This window comes from Leucopleurus acutus (assembly GCF_964270905.1).
Source record: "Leucopleurus acutus genome assembly, chromosome: 9".
NCBI classification, from domain to species: domain Eukaryota; kingdom Metazoa; phylum Chordata; class Mammalia; order Artiodactyla; family Delphinidae; genus Leucopleurus; species Leucopleurus acutus.
In genome coordinates, this window is record NC_139144.1 from 85,185,163 (window position 1) to 85,201,612 (window position 16,450).

Here is a 16,450-nt window from a genome sequence, read left to right on the forward strand (position 1 = left end):
CGGGGAGGAGGCAGCTGCCTCTCTCACCCTCCCCTCCACCCCCATGCACCAGCACCGCTGTCTCCATACGACAGACAGAAGCGGTTCTGTCACCCCTCAACTGAGTGACCCCGGTTGGCGTTGGTCTCAGACCCCATGTCAGGAACCGCACGCTGAGATGGCCCCGGACCCGCTCTGAGCACTCCCTGTTGGGCCAGCTCTGGTGGCCCTGGAGCAGGAAGCTGCCTGGAAGGTGACCTTGGAGCCCCTGGGCCGCAGGAGACCGGGAAGCCTTCCCTCCTGCACCCTGCCCTCCGGTGCTCTCAGAGAGGCTGTTGGCCTGCAACCCACGTCTGAGTTTCCTTCACGTTGCCCTGCAGGGAATCCCATTTTGGAAGCTGCCCCAGGAGATGCATAAAGCTGTTAGGACCCAGATTTACAGCCCATCAGTCTCTGCAGACACTGCATTGAGGAGACAAGGGGGGCAGGTCGCAAAGCAGCTTTTGGAAACAAATGGACGATTAGAGAACCCAGTGGTTTGGGTGATGGGAGCCGGGCTCGGCACCCCCCGCCCCCAGCCTGTCGCCACTGACTTACAGCCCAGCACCGATAATGGGGATAAATCAGCTGGCCACCAATGTGTCAGGGCTTCTCTGAGTTTGAGGAGGATTTCATGGGACGGCCATGCTGAGCCGTAAATTTGTTCCAGGAATAAACGTTTCTTTCCCCATGGGGCAGCCATCGGGCTTACAACTCGCCTCTCAGAGCCGAGACCCAGACACCTGCCACAGGGAGTCGGGGCTTTGGGGCCCGGAAGGCCCCTCGGCCTCGCCCCCACTCCAGCTCTTCCCACCTGTCCTCTGAGAGAGGACACATCACGTCCCCCAGGGGCCCGGTCCGGGACCCCTTCTTGGATCTCTGTGTCTGTCTTATTCCCATCCCCTGGAGATTAGGGCAGGTGACCGATCCTACTGGAGGCTGAAGGACCCCGGGGAGAGGTGGCCCCAAAAGCCAAGACAGGTGACAGGGACTGTCCATGCCTTGGAGGAGTGAGCAGGCCACCATGGGGCCCCCAAGGAGATTTCCACCCTTCCTTGTCCCGGTTCTGCTCACATTCAACCCTCTGCCTAGACTGATGGGGAGGCAGACAGCCTGGCTCCAGCAGAGGAGCTTCCTCTTGGAGTTCCTGTTTGTGGCAGCTGAACTTAAGACTGCCACCTCCATGTCCTCTGCCCGCCGCATGGAAATGGAGGAGACGTGGTGCTGGGCCTCACGTGCAAAGGCTGAACGAGTTAGCAGCTGGGTGTCAGTGCGGCAAGCACCGGCCTCTAAGGCCCAGATTCTGAAAGCATCTTTGCCCCCCGGCCCTGCTCCTTGGCTACTCAGCACCTGAGCTGAGAAGCTGTCTCTTCAGATCTGAGTGATCTTCTCCCCTCTGAGAGTAGAGACCCCAGAGGGACCGAGGAGAGGACAGAGAAGGGAATCTGGCCAGAGATGGAGGGTGGTCCCTTGCTTAGGTGCTGAACTGGGCATCGCTGTTTACTACGCAGTGGATTTGTCTGAAAGAACCCAAGTCATCATTTCGCGGGTGCCACGTGATGGTGCTGAGGAGTAATTGCTAGGGATTAATTACTTACTCAGCTGCATGGTTTTATTCCGGTCCAATTAAAATGCGGCGCACCACCCTCAGGGTGGGGGCCTGCCTGCCTCCTCAGTCCCTCTCCTGCACGTCTCAGCCTCTTCGAGGATCCCGGGGTGACCTCACATGACTTGCCTTATCCTGGTGGGGCCGGGACCCAGGAATAGTGTGGGCAGAGCCTTGCAGCGGCCCTCACAGTTAGCTGCACTCAGAGAAGTTGGTGGTCCTCTGGGGGACAGTAAACTATATATCTGAGGTGTCCCCAGCATCCCCAGCCTTGCCCCACTGGTGACCCCATGAGAGCTGCCTTAGCTGTCGAGAGACAGGCACATCTGGGGTTAAAAGATCATCGTGGTACCTATGAGCTGACTGAGGAAAGTAATACGGAGAGATTTGGTGAGACGAGGAGCAAGCAGAAGTCTTAGGTGGGTGTGATTACGTGCGTGTACATTCTGAGCAGGTCTGTCTGGGGAAACCCCGCGGTGCTGTATTCCCAGCTCTGAGAATTTAGCTGCCTCCCTGCCAGGCCTGATTCCTCCCTGTGCCTTGCAGACGCCTCTCCTCACGAAGAGGCTAGTCAGGCCCTTGCCTTCCTCTGTAGGAGGCTGATGCAGGGCTCCCCTCTCCGCCTCCTTTAGGGATCCTGGGCAGGTCTGAGGACCAAAGAGGGAGCCGCAGATGGCAGCTGTCTGGACTGTTCCCCCATCGCCCCTCCCCCTTTGTGCCCAGCAGGGCCCTTGACAGGGCTCTATTGGCCCTTGGTTGGCCTTTCCTGAGCTTGGCTTCCCCGACGCGGGCTTGAAGGCCTCCACCCCACTGGCCCCATGCCAGCCCCACCTCCGGAGCCTCCTGAGCAGCGATATTAAATAGGATTTAGAAAGGAAAGGCTCCAGCCCGTGGAGCCTCGGTCCACACTGCCCATCGTTTGCCAGGAGGTGCAGCCAGGGCTCCCCGGGGAGGAGGGAGGGCCAGGGGCAGGGTGAGGACAGGAGGGGACACAGCCTCTACTCCTGACCTGGCCCCGGAATGCAAAAGCGATCTGAGCAGGACAGGAAATGGCGCGACGGAACGGCGTGTAGCAGAGGAGGGAGGGGCTTCCCTTGCCCACTGCCCACTTGTGTCTGTAGCCAGGGCCATGGAGGGGTCACAGAGGGTGTCTTGCCGATGTGTCTGTCCCCTCCCTGCCCAGGTTCTGCAGGGGGCAACAGAAGCCAGTGTGGGCAAAGCAGGCCCTGGTTCTAAGGGTGGGGACCTGGGCGGCCAAGCCCATCCAGTTGACTGACTGCTTCCCACCAGGAAGCCACACTGACCAGCTTGGGCAGGGACCCCGCACGGCTCCACGATTGAAGGGCCAAGCCCGTCCTGTCTTACAAGTGGAGCTCCTCCATCTGAGGAGGAGGCAGCAGTATACACCCCTGTGCTCCCCTCCTGCTGCCCCGGGAGCTGTGGGACACCGACAGGACTGGCCCGTTGCTGCCTCCTTGTAGGAGAGGGGCCTGAGGGCCAACCCGAGGCTTTGTTTGCATCACCTGTGACCTCTAGCCCACTGCCCACCCTGCACCTGCCGGGGAAGATGCTCCGCCTCCTCTCTCCCAGGAGGAAACCTGATGCTGTCGCCTGAGGCACCTTTACTTGAGGAGCCGTTAGCAGTTTCTGCTCTCAACCTGTCAGTCTGTTCCCAATTCATCCACATGGAAGAAGAAGAAGCCGGGTGGGGTTAGGATGGGGGCCCACGCAGGAGGCAGTACAGGGGCCCTGCCTCTCCAACCCGCTGTGTGCGGGGAAAGGAGGGAGCACGATGGGAGAGGGGACGGCCGCTGACTTGGTCTGGAGCGGGTAGGGGCACTGAGTGCAGACAGATTGGAGGGTGGTGTGGTGGGAAAAGGGGGCAGAGGACAGACTGCCGGGTCAGGAGGGCCACTGCTGGGGAGGGGGCAGAAGTTTGGGCCCAGCTGATGTCTCTCCCATCCCTCTCCGCCACCCTCTGGCAGCCTCGCCCGGGCTCAGAAAGTCCCTGTTGCTCGTTCCATTTCTCAGGGCCCTTGCCTCTCCTAGTGGAAGGACACACACTCGTGCCACATTAAAGGCAGGAGCATGGCCTCTGCGGGTGTGGCCCAAAGTGGTTCAGTAATTCCAGCCTTCCTGCCCTTCAGCTGCTTCCTGATACCCCCCAGGAGTCCGTGTGTTAGCTGCGTGATCTTGTGGTCATACTCTGCCACCTCTTGCAAGGGAAGAAAAGGCGACTCAGAGAAGGCATGTGACTTGACAAAAGTCACACAGCAAAGTAAAGGGCAAAATGGAAAGACCAGAGTCCACATCTCCCCACCTACAGCTTTCCCCATTGCTCAGTACTATCTTTTGTGTCCAGAGGCCGTCACTGCCAAAATTCCCCTTGAAGAGCTCTAGGGCCAGGCCACCTGTGTTCAAATCCTGGTTCTGCTACATCTTGCAAGCCTGTGTGCCTCAGTTTCTTCATTTGTAAAAACAGGGGTAACGTTTATACCTTTTCAAACGTTTGTCGTGAGGATTAAATGAGCCAGTATAACGTTTAGTGTGGTACCTAGTAAGCATGTAAGGTTTAGGCTAATATTTTATCACCACCCCACTCATTCCTGTGTGTGTGTCTGTGGGACCCTGTGTGTGGTCCAGTCCCCCGTACTCCCCCACCCACTTTCCAGGGCTCAGATGGAGAGCCACCTCCCTCCCCTGCTATGACAGGCCTCACTACTGGGATAATCTCCTGGCCGCAGGATTGGATTTGACGTGCTGTCACCCCGAATCAGCTTCTGAGCCGCTACAGCCCTGACAGTGCAGGGCTAGGGGAGGGAGGGAGAGGGGAGGGTGGAGGGGTGTGGCCCAGCTTCTGAGCCGGGATCAGAGCAGCCTGCTGGAGGTGAGAACGGAGGCATCCTCGCCCAGTGGCAGCCCTCTCTCCTCCGCGGCCCAGGGCTGTCACTTGGAGAGTCTCAGGAGCGCCTGTGGCCCTGTGACAGTAGGAGGGCCTGGAGAGTTCAGAGTGACCCCCGCAGGGTGGTGTGAGGGAGGGAAATGGAGACCCAGGTTCTCACACGCTGGTATGCGTGGGAATGGGAATTGCTGGGGAGACTTTGGTCTTGACTCATTTCCCTGGGACCCTGAGAGCACATCCTGATTTGGCAGGCTGGGGTGAGACCTAGGCACCTACGTTTTCAATAAGCTCCCCAGTTGCTTCTGATGCCTGTCAGAGCCGCTGGATGGGAAGTGCTCTCCCCATCCCCACCCAGGGGTAGGAGGGTTCCAGGGGCTCATCCTGTGGTGACATCACCTCCACACTCACTTCCCGGGGCAGTGATTCCCCCTGCCCAGAGCCCCTTTCCTGGCACCCTTTCTGACTTCACTTCCTCATGCCCTCCTCCCCTGTGCTGATGGCACACGCAGGTCTGGGCCCGCTATGAGGAGCAGCCCGTGGAGGAGGTGGCACCCGTGCTGGAGGAGAAGGAGCGCTCAGCCAGCTACAAGCCAGTGTTTGTGACCGAGATCACCGACGACCTGCACTTCTACGTGCAGGATGTGGAGACGGGTGAGCGCACAGGCGCGGCCCCTCACGGCTGCTGCCATGATCTGGCCCGCCTCAGGGCCCCTCTGTTGAGTGGGAGGGAGGGACACAGCCCAGGACACAGCCCTGCGGCTGCTGCCCACCTCCCGGGCCCGAGGTTGTTATATCAGCTGCAAGTGAGCCGCAGCCCGGGCGAGACTGAACAGGTCCTCTGAGGACTGCTGAGGTAACCAGTTTTGTCTGGGTGGTGCTCGGAGACTCTTAGGTAATTGTTTTAGTCCCAGACACCCCTGGCAGGGCTGTGCAGGAGGATTTGTAGCCCTCAACGTGTATCAGGAAGCAACGGACAGATTGTCTCTGTGTGGTCAGGAAGCAGAAGCCGGCTCAGCTCAGTTCCTCTCCCCCTCAGCTTCCTTGGGAGGGGAGGAGGGGGAGCCTGGGCTCGTCTCTGCTGGGGTTTCTCCTTCTCCAGAGGTTGCCACAGCCCTGAGTGGTAGCCAGTTGCCACGGTAACTGGCGGTGCTCTAGGGGAAGTCATCCCCAGAAAGTCTTTCTGAGGGACCCTCCCTCTCCACCCTCTTCCTTCCTCCTACCCTCAAGCGCAGCGCACCGTGGCCAGGGTCCCCTCGGCAGAGACCTCAGGTTTCTGGAGGAGAGAGGGCAGTAGAGCCGGCTCTCACAGCAGCTGCGCTGGGGCCCCTCCAGCCCAGCTTCCCACCTTTACTCCCTTCACTCTCGCCATCCTGACCTCCCTCCTCTCATTGCCACCCTCTGCAGGGAAACGTTTTAGTTGAGGTCAGAGGAAAAAGCTCTCAGAGCCAGCTCTCAGTCCACAGAGCCAGATCCTTACTGGGCGGAGGGGGCTGAAGGTGTCGGTGACACTGGACGCAGCCCCGTAGGTGGCAGGGTGCGGCTCTGCCCACCCTCCCCGGCCTCACCTCCAGGCCCACTCCAGATTGTCAACAGCCTCGCCTCAGCCACCTCCCCTCTAATGGTATTTCCCAGGCAGCTACCTGCTTTTGTGGCAGTGTCATTTCACCGGGAAAGACTGACCGTCTCCAGCCCTGGGCTGGCTGTACTTGGGAGGGGAGCAAAGCCAGGCAGGGGCGGAGATGGAAATGGTGAGCCTGAAGGAGTCAGTTCTCTTGGGGCCAGCTGTAGTCCTGGTGAGAGGGGGCCCAGCCATTGCCTTGGGACTGAAGCCGGGAGGGGGCCTCCAGGCTGGGTGGTGGCCCAGGTAGGAAGGAGAGCTATTCCTAAGCACAGGAGCCAGCGAGAATGGCCCTTGGAGAGCTTGGGGAAAGGGAACTCAAAGAAGACCCTGCCCAGGGTACCCCGGCTCCCAGGCAGGCTCCACCTGGCCTCTGGGTCCTGCTGGGTAGACCTGCCTTGAGTAAGAACAGGCCCCGGAGTCTCCAGGAGACAGAGCTTGAGGGCTCAAGGCCTCTGCCCGTGTACTGGCTGTGATCTCAGAGGCTTCCCGTGCCAGCTCTGTACCCTGCCTGCCTGTCTCTGATTGCTCTCGGAAGCCAGGACTGCACTGAGTGGTAGCCAAGGCAGATAATAGGGAGAGAAGGAGAACTTGGGGGAAACCGTGTATTGTTGGAAGATTGGAGGAGCGAGTGAGGTGCTGTGTGGCACGCCATCTGGCTAGGTGTAGGCTCCAGAGAAAACCCTGCCTTCCATCAGATCCGTGGAAATGAACCTCAGCGTACACAGCCTCCCTCTCCTGAAACCTTTTACCCTTCTTGGAGGCAGGGACGTCCTCTGGCCCTGTTTCCCTTCTCTTAATTAAAGCCTGCCTTCGGGAAGCATCTGGTGAAATGATGAACACATTGCCATTGGCTCTAAATGACCAACCGGGCTCTGTGTAAGGACTTCCCAGAGGGCTTTGCCTGTTCGCAGAACTGTTGCCTTGGAGCAAAGTATAATAATAATAATAAAAATAGACCAAGTATGGCAGGACCTTGTCTGTGTAGAGGTAGCTTCTTAGTCCCTGAAATTTTACTGTCTGGGCAAGGAACGCAGGCGCAGGAGAACGGAGGGTTTATTGCCGGGCTGGGGGGAGGGCAGCGCCTTCTGAAAAGTCCCTGAAACCGTCCTGTGAACACCGGCATCGGGACCCGAGAGTGTGGACAGGGTAAACGCCTGCGGGCCCCTCTTCAGCACTGCAGTCATCAGGCACCCTGCACAGCCGGGGCTTTACTGGGTCTCTTGAGAGTAAGCAGAACCGAGTGAGCTATGGTCTGTGCCACGAAGGAGCTCCCAGTGTAGTGGCAGAAACATAAACCAGACAGGGAATGGATAAGGCCCCCTGTGACAAGCGTACCAACGGCCGTCATGTGTCAGGCCCCTGTAACAGAGTGGCCGGGGGCCCTGAGGATGGGGGGCGAGTCCTTCCCCACTACCAGCCGCCCTCGCCTCAGAGAGGGAAGGGGGAGCAAAGGGCCTGCTGAGAGCTTGAGTCGGGCCCAGAGGGACACAAAGGAGACGCCACTGGGGGCTGATGCTCAGCAGAGTAGGGGTGAGGGGCTGTGGCAGGAAGGAGCCAGGGGAGGGCACTGAGAAGACCTTGGGGGTGGCCACACCCAGTGAAAAACAGACCAGCAGCAGGGACCGATGACCCAGGGGCAGTGGTTCGGGAAAGACAAGGCAGGGAAGGGGTCTCCCTCCCCCCAAATGAGGAGGGCAGTGAGTTGGCGTGGGAGGGTGGGAACCCAGCCTGGCAGCACTTGGAGGTTCAGTTCAGCATGTGTCTCACGGGGCGCGTCAGGTCAGAGTGTCCACATTTGAATAGACTGAGACCGGGCCGTGCTGCCAGAATTGTTCCCCACCTTGCCCGGCGCAGATTCTGAGGCCCTTTCCTTGTCCAGGGTCGTATGGGGCCCATCCTTCAGCTCCACTTTTGCCCCCAGGAGACGTTGCAGAGAGTGGCTGCTGTCCGTCACCGCCTCTGTCGCCCAGGCCAGGGCCCGCCCTGGTAGGAATGGAGAAGGCTGGTTGGCCTTGGCCTTGCTTAGTGTCCACTCATTTCCTCTACCTCCTAAACCAGAGCCCAGGAACGTTCCCTAGGGCGTCTCTGGCCATGGCCAGTAGATTGGAGAGCCGAGACTGGGAGACTGGCTGCCTCTAAGGCCTGAAGTGTCGGCAAGATACTGTGAAACCTCCTCGACCAGGGACCAAAGAGGACTTCCCTGTGGGACGGGGACAAGCCAGTGCCACGGGCACGCTACAGCATTCCACACCCTGCCCACTCCCCAGCCCCATCTAGAGATGATACTCCAAGGCACATGGCACCCAGGTCTCACTCCTTGTACCTCCCCACAGGCACCCAGTTGGAGAAGCTGATGGAGAACATGCGCAATGACATCTCCAGCCACCCTCCCGTCGAGGGCTCCTATGCCCCCCGCCGGGGCGAATTCTGCATTGCCAAATTTGTAGACGGAGAATGGTAGGCCACCTGGACCCGAGCAGGGCAAAGAGTGTGAAGTAGGAGCAGCAGCAGTTCTGTCCCCAGGGCCCAGGCCTGCAGAGCCACTAGCCAGACCTCAGGCATTTGCCGTAGTGGCCGCTTCCACCGGGCGCTTGTTCTTCACCTGGGCTGCTCCCCGGAGCGGCCCTCTTTGTGGCCCACAGCCCGTTTGCGGCCTGCGCTTTAACCCGTGGTTTTTCTGCAGTCGGCCTCTGGCATAAAGAAGGGTCCCTCCTTCTCTCTCCTGGCCTACTCCTTTGGGGGAGCCCTGGCTGGCTGGAGCTCTCCAGCACCCCCCTCACCCCACGCAGGAAAAATGACGTCAGGGCGGGGCTAGGGGGTGGGGTGAGGGTGGAAGCTGGTGCTCAGTGAGCCCGGACCGGCCGCCACCCTCCACCCCAGCTGCCTGGGACGTGAGCGGCAGCGCTCACAGGCTGCAGGAAGGTCACTTATGTCTGATCTACCAAGCGTGGGGCCCATGGCCTTCCCAGGGTGACGAAGTGATGTGGATGCGTTCCCCGCTGTGGCCTCCCAGGCAGATCCGCCGGCTAATTACAGCTGCTGGTAGTGCGCTGGGTTTAAACAGCAGGCATCAATCTAGTCATTAGTCTTGTCGCTTTGTGCCCCAAGGACACATGAATCTGCTCCACACGCTGCCCTCTCCCTCCTCTGCTCCCAGCTATGCTCTGATTCCATTAAAGGGTGGCCACAGCACCCGAGCTCTGGAGTCCGAGAACTGCCCTTTGTGGCACCCATGGGTGTTCACTCTGAGCCCTGGGCAGGGAAGTGCTGTGGCCCCTGCCCTGCCATCGCTGGCGCTCCAGGGAGACCAGCCTCCTCAGGGCTGTCCCTTGAGTTCTGCCCGCGATGCCATTGCAGGTACCGCGCCCGAGTGGAGAAAGTCGAGTCTCCTGCCAAAGTACACGTCTTCTACATCGACTACGGCAACGTGAGTGTGGGGGCCCGGAGGTGGACGTGTACGCGAGGGGCCCCCAGTGCCGCCAGGGACCCTTCCACACAGTAGGCCCCTAGGTCAAGTCCATCTGCTCTCCCCAAGGTCCCGCTGAGCCTTAGACTCCCTCCCTCCCTCCCTCCCTGACAGGATGGTGAGTGTGTGGGCCTCTCTGCTGTTCCTCTAACAGGCCCGTGACCCCTGAGTGACTGGGCAAAACTGGCATCTCTGGTCCGAGGCCTGTGAGCACTGAGTGGTCCTCTGTCCAGACCCCAGCCCCAGCCCCGGTTCCTCTTCTGCCCAACGTCTCTGAAGAGTGGGTCCCTGGACGCCCCTGGTCCACATGCTCAGCTGGGTCCTTGTGTGCTGATCCCCAGCACATCCCAAACCCAGGCTTGCTGGGAAGGGGCTGGTAACCCTGGGAGAAATGTCCCTTGGGCTGGGCCTGGGAGTCTCCCAGCAGTAAGCAGGAGAGAACGCTGTCGTCCAGAGCCGCGCCGCTCCTGACGACTAGTGTGGAAGGGCCGTTAATAGAAAGCCCAGGGCTGGGCCACGCTCCCACCTTACCACCCAGCAATACACAGAGGAAGGGGTCTTGCCAGGCTGGGGTTGCCCCACACACCTGAGCCAGAACCACTAGCAGGTGGGGTGTTGCCTGGACCCTCGTCTTGGAGCGCTCTTCCAGCCAGGGCCCCCACCCAGCCTGTGGGAAAGGGGTCATGGAGCCCATGTCACAGAGGAAAGGTATTGGGGAAAAGTGGAGACAGTGATGAGAGTTGAGCTACCAGGTTGGGTATGCAGTAGGAGCCACCGGGTGTGCCACCAGCAGGCCCATCTTCCCACCTCCCAGGCTTCGCGGACTGGGCGGTCCGTGTATGTGGCTACTCGGAAATGAGCCCTGGGGGATGGGGGCACTGAGTTAGAATCCCTAGGGGCCTGGCCATGCGAGTTGTCCCCCGAGAGCAAGGGAGCTCCGAGTGTGTGATGCTGTGGCCTGGTGTGTCCTCTGCAGAGAGAGATCCTGCCGTCCTCCCGCTTGGGCACCCTGCCACCTGCCTTCAGCACTCGCGTGCTGCCAGCTCAAGCCACGGAGTATGCCTTCGCCTTCATCCAGGTGCCCCAAGACGTGAGTCTCCACGCGTTCCTTCCCCAGCGGGGACTGTGCCATGACGCTCAGACACTGCTGCAGTCCCAGCACATATCTGCACGAAGAAACCCAGCCCCGTCCCGGATCCCACCCCTCCCTCACCCTGGCCCCCTCTCACGGGGCTGAGTCCCCGGCGCGTCCCTGGTTAGTGGCCACTGTCTCTAGCGTCTTGGGCTCTCGGCTGCGGTGGTCTCCCAGCACTCCTTCCAGGCTCAGACGATGCCGCCAGAAGTAACTGCCCCCAAACAGCTCTGAGCGTGCCACACCTCTGCCGGAAATCCTCCACTGAGGTCCCGCTGGCTGATGGGAGGAGTAGAAACAATGGTGATGGTCTGTTAGTCACGGGGGAGAGGGGTGTGGCCAAGGAGGTTGAGGGAAGGTGGCGTCAGAGCCTCTGAGCTGGCTCTTGAGAAACGGGGGGCCTGGTGGGCCAGGGCACGTTGGGCGAAGACTGGTCCAGCAACCGCAGCCGGGTGTTGGGGGCCCTGTGGGCAGCAGCAGGAGATGTCGGGCCCTGTCTGCCTGGGCAGGGAGGTTATTCTTCGTGTTGTAGGCGGGAGGGGCTGTGGGAAAGGGGGCCCTCCACGTCCAGAGCCTGTTTCCTCCCTCGCTGGGGTCTAAGCGGGGAGTGAGGTAATGCTGGCACGTGCTGGGCAGACCTCCTTGAAGTCCGTGAACAGGACCTGGGCCCTCACGGCTCGTGGCTGGCGCTCGCCTCCCACGCTGACCGGGGTGTGTCCCTGCCGCAGGAGGATGCTCGAACAGACGCCGTGGACAGCGTGGTGCGGGACATCCAGAACACGCAGTGCCTGCTCAACGTGGAGCACCTGAGCGCCGGCTGTCCCCACGTCACCTTGCAGTTTGCCGACTCCAAGGGGGACGTGGGGCTGGGCTTGGTGAAGGAGGGATTGGTCATGGTGGAGGTGCGCAAGGAGAAACAGTTCCAGAAGGTGGTACGTGCTGCGGATGCGGGGTGTCCCTCGCACCTCCCGCCGCTGTCATGGGGGGACTGGGAGGGGACTGCACCGGGAGCCAGAGGGGGAGTGGGGCACCCACCGTCTTGCTGCTCCTGTTGGGGAAAGATAATGGATTTGGGTTCGTTGGGGTTTAAAATTTTAAAAGCTAATTACATCCCAAATTAATTGGCTGCTGGTTTGGCTGAAAACACAGCTGCAAACTGGAGCGGAAAGTTTGCCTTTGCCCGTACCCCCGGTGACAGGCTAGGAAGCTCTGCCAGGGGTGGCATGGAGAAGGTCACAGCCTGTTGTGCTGTCTCCCGTCCTCACCTGCTCCTCTCCCAGTCCATAACCAGCTCCCAGCACTCAGCGCCACTCTGCCACGACACCCCTCCAGCCTGTTTGGAGAGGCGCAGGGCTTAGAGCTGGGCCTGAGCCCCACCTCCCTCGCTCGTGAGACATCTGGCCCTAGAGATCAGTCTTTGGAAGCCTGAGTCTCCCATTCATGACGAGAGGAGAGCACAGACAGCCTGGCTGCTCGATAGGGTGGGCCACGAGGAGCGGGGGCTGACACCTGGGAAACCTCCTTGCACTGCTCATTTGTTGATCACGAGGACCAGGCCTCTCCCGCTCGGCCCTGTTCCCATCCCAGTTTCCCCCAGCCTCTCCCCACGACACGCCAGCCTCGAGGGACGGGCCAGGCCGGTGGGAAGCTCGTGCCCTTCTGCAGCGCCCAGCTCCCCCGCACTCCTGAGTGGAGGGACACGAGCGGCAGGGTTGAAACCAGTGTTCTCTCCACTGTGGCCTTGCTTCCCCTTCTCCCCCGTCTTTTGCCTTTCCTCTCTCCCCACATAATGATTGGTGGTTTGTGGATCCATGGCTCTCTGGTTCTGCAAGTTGATTAACTCATTTGGAACAAGACCTCAGTGTGAGTCACTTCTGTGCCTCATCTGGACAGGAGGGCCTGACCCTAGTCTTCCCCCCAGTTTCCTAGGTCACTCCTAGGAGTTAGCGTAAGTTTCCCTATAAAATTGGAGCTCCCAGTGTCCGCCATATGAAGCTACCCACAACATCGCTGGTGTCTAGAAACACCTAATGTGTTCATTCGTTCACTTACTCATTCTTTCAGTAAATGTTTACTGAGGACCGACAGATCTCAGTGAACAAGAGACAACATTCCATGGAGCTTACATTCAAGCATGAGGAGACAAAAAGGAAAATAAATACAATAAGTCAACAAAATTAAATGTCAGACGATAAGTGCAATGGAAAAAGGGAAAGTAGAAGTAAAGAAAGGGTCTCAGGAGTGTGTCGGAGGGAGTGGTGGTGATTTTAAACGGGGTCATTGGAGGCCTCCTTAAGAAGGCGATACTTGACCACAGACGTGAAGGGGCAGGATAGGTAGCCAGGTGGACAGGAAGGGGAAGCGTGTTTCAGACGGGTGAAACAGCCAGCATGGAGAGTCGAGAAGCAGCTAGGAGACTGTGACTCTGCACTTGGATTTTACGTGGAGGGACCCGATGAGCAGGGGAGTGACATGACCTGGGCCTCACCCTGAGCACCCCTTTGTCCTCTTGTCCCGCCAGATCACAGAATACCTGAACGCCCAGGAGTCAGCCAAGAGCGCCAGGGTGAGTTTTTGCCTCAGGAGCCCCCGAGGGTGCTGAGAGAGGGGCTTGGCCGTTTGGGTCCCAGCAGGTCCCACCTCCCTGAAGAGCCATTTTCTGCTTCCTCGCAGCTGAACCTGTGGCGCTACGGAGACTTCCGAGCCGATGACGCAGATGAGTTTGGCTACAGCCGCTAAGGAGGGAATCGGGTCTGGCCCCCATCACCGCTCACGCCAGTACCTCTTCCTCTGCCAGGAGGGGGTTTTCAGCTCCAGACCTCAAATGGGGGGCATAGATTGGGTCCAGCTTTGCTTCAGTGTATGGGAATGTCTTGTAGGGTGGCATCTGGGCTGGGGACGGGGGGTGGGGGAGCCCAAGGCTTTCAGGGGACAGGCCACTGTCCTCTGCGAGGACAGGCACTGCCAGCCGCTGTCTCTCCCAGCTGATTTTGTTTCTCTTTAGGGGTTTGTTTTCTAAAACTTGTCCTCAGATCAGGAGGAAACATGAAAGACTTTGTCCTATGGAGGGCATGGCCCTGGCACCCAAGGCCAGCTGGCACCCCACTTCTATCCCAGACTCCCCCTTTCCCCAGCTCTCTGTCCAGCTGTTGATTATGTGATTTCTCTGATACGTCCATTCTCAAATGCCAGCGTGTCCACGTCTGCCCCTTTGCCAGCCCTCCCCATTTCTGTATTTAAAGCTTTTGAGGCCCAATAAAATAGTACATGCTGTCTGCAGCCCTTATTGGTCATGGTGGAGGCCAGAGCCCAGCGTTTCGTCAGCCCCAGGCAGCAGGAGACCTGGGCACTTGAATGACCCCTGAGGTCTAGTCCATATGCCTGGCCACACCCCCTAGAAACATAGCCAGTCCTGGGAAGCAGGGCAGGCCTTCAGAGCTCCAAGCAACTCCTGGGGCCTGGTGGGCGTGCCTGACACCAGGGCCATCATGCAGAAGGCTGGGGATCTTCTCTTTTGACTCATCTGCACGTGGCTGCCCTCAAGAACCTTAGCAGCTCGGCAAGCAGTGCCCAGGACACTCCATGCAGGAAAGGCCAGGCTCGGCCCCGCCAGGCCCAGGCGGGAAGTTGCTGGGCCTGTCCTTTGGCAGGACCCACCAGAGCCCCCACGGGGGGCCAGAAGGGACTTGCCGAGGGAGATGAGGGGATTCCCCTCTTCCTGCTGTAGCAGAAGGAAAGGCTAATGCCAGATAGGCTGGCACAGCATGTCAAGGTCAGTGGCCCCCAGTCCCTGCCCAGCTCCCTCCAGCGTGTGTCCACTGGAGAATGGTGCTGGAGGATGGGGGCTCCGAGAGGGGTCTGGGCAGCAGGCCGAGGAGAGCTCGCCTCCCCAGGTTAGCTCTGGGTCTGTTCGACTTGACAAGATGTCCCCCAAGTCCTCCAGGTGGAGCTGGCCACGGAGCTCAGAAACCCCAGGCTACTCCTAGCCCCTGAGGGGGGAGCCCTGAGAGCGGCCGCCGTGGTGTGTGCAGTGAGGGGCCTGCGTGCTTCTCAGGGCACGAAAGCAGGTGTATGCGTGTTGGGGGCTCACCACTCCAGCAGCTGCAGTGTCCAGGGGACCTGCCCTTTCTCCCAAACCCCAGGGCCCCACCCTGGTGGCTCTGACCTTTCCAGGCACATACTCTGGTGTCAAACGGTGGCCCGTCTTCTTGGCAGCCCCGCTTCCCACCCCCGCGTTCTGATCTGGGGTGGTGCTCCAAGCTGCCATGTAAGATTGGTCCTTTGGTCAAGTCTTTGGGGAAAGTCGGTGGAGGTGATGGGGCCTGGCTGGCCAGCTCTCATTCCTAAACGAGGTCCTGGGTCCCAGAAAATTCTGGCTCCTGGCAGTTTTGCCCCACACCCACTCATTCAGGCCCAGGGGTCACGTGGGGTTCTGTCCAGGACTCCTGTCTTCCTATACTCCTATACTCCTGGAGCAGGGCAGGCCTTCAGAGCTCCAAGCAACTCCTGGGCCTGGTGGGTGTACCTGGCACCATGGCCATCATGCAGAAGGCTGGGATCTTTTTTTGACTCATCTGCACATGGCTCCCCTCAGGAACCACTGGGTTGGTCAGAACGAGTGTTTATGCTCCTCGAATCAGAACCCCTTTATGGGCCAGTAAACTGTTTTCCATGACTCCGTACAGCCCCTTGCGGCCCGAGAAGTCCGCAGGAATGGGTGTGAGCCTCTCCTTCTGTCTCCACTCCCGGAGAAGCTGTTCTGCCCCCGCAGGCAGGGCCCACTCCCACCATGGTCTCTCATTTTATTTTTCTCCATCGTGGAGGCTGGTCATGGAAAAGAAAATGCCCATTTCACCCATTTCTCTACCTCCTGGTAGGGCCCAGAGGTAGGTCGGTGTGTATTCACTTGAACGCAATTGGCAGAGGGGCGAGATGCCAGCTCACTCTTTTGTAAAAGGGTCTGAAGTCATCTCACTGTCTTAACAGTTGCCTTGGTTACATCTGTGCCCAAGGATAAACCCTTCATGGTTCTCCAGTTGAAATGATGCCTGAACCTTTCTCCAAGGCTGATTTAGACAAAGGTCAGAATATTCACCAGGCCAGAAGGCCCTGCTGCTGCTGGTTTTGGCCCCAGCTCAGTGTTACGCTCTTTGCCACATCGGTTGAGTTCCTGAGGTCTGTCCTGGGCAGGGCTGGGACCAGGGTGAGGCGAGCCAGGCGCCTAGGGTACAGAATTTAAGGAGGCACTCAGGAGTGTGCAGGTGCATTGGCGTATTTTATTTTCATCCCCAGTTGAGGCCAGTCAGTATCAGCACTTGCACAAGTAGCACCAAAAAAAAAAAAAAAAAAACCTCCAAAGGTCCTTCTCCCGCTAGAGTTGCAAAACATGGCTGTTGGTGTCAGGATCATAAGCTCTGCCTTCCCATCCACCTTTCCAGCTGAACAGCAGAATCTTTTGAGCACCTATCATTCATCCATCCATCCATCCATCCATCCACCCACCCACCAAACACGGATTAAGACCCAGCAGCACCGGCACAGCGATGGGTCTAGTGAGCGCCAAGACAACCTCCACAGGCTCGGGGCCGTGGCAATCTAGGTGCGGAGGAGGAGCCAGGGCTGAAACACCCTTAACAAGCCACAGTAGTGGCAGCGCACGAGGACGAGGGCCAGGCCCTCGCCTGGTGGCTGGGGAGGCATCACAG

At 59.3% G+C, this 16,450-nt stretch overlaps 1 protein-coding gene across 1 annotated transcript in view; it reads left to right on the plus strand.

Moving 5' to 3' along the window:
• The window catches only part of SND1 (staphylococcal nuclease and tudor domain containing 1), a 419,761-nt gene extending 405,746 nt beyond the window's left edge, over positions 1-14,015 (plus strand). The window contains exons 18-24 of the mRNA XM_082847033.1: positions 5,036-5,177; positions 8,481-8,604; positions 9,505-9,574; positions 10,590-10,703; positions 11,474-11,677; positions 13,267-13,311; positions 13,419-14,015. Of these exons, the coding sequence (XP_082703159.1) occupies positions 5,036-5,177; positions 8,481-8,604; positions 9,505-9,574; positions 10,590-10,703; positions 11,474-11,677; positions 13,267-13,311; positions 13,419-13,484 (765 nt within the window). The 3' untranslated portion in view covers positions 13,485-14,015. The remainder of the gene's footprint in view (positions 1-5,035; positions 5,178-8,480; positions 8,605-9,504; positions 9,575-10,589; positions 10,704-11,473; positions 11,678-13,266; positions 13,312-13,418) is intronic.
• Positions 14,016-16,450: the final 2,435 nt, after the last annotated feature.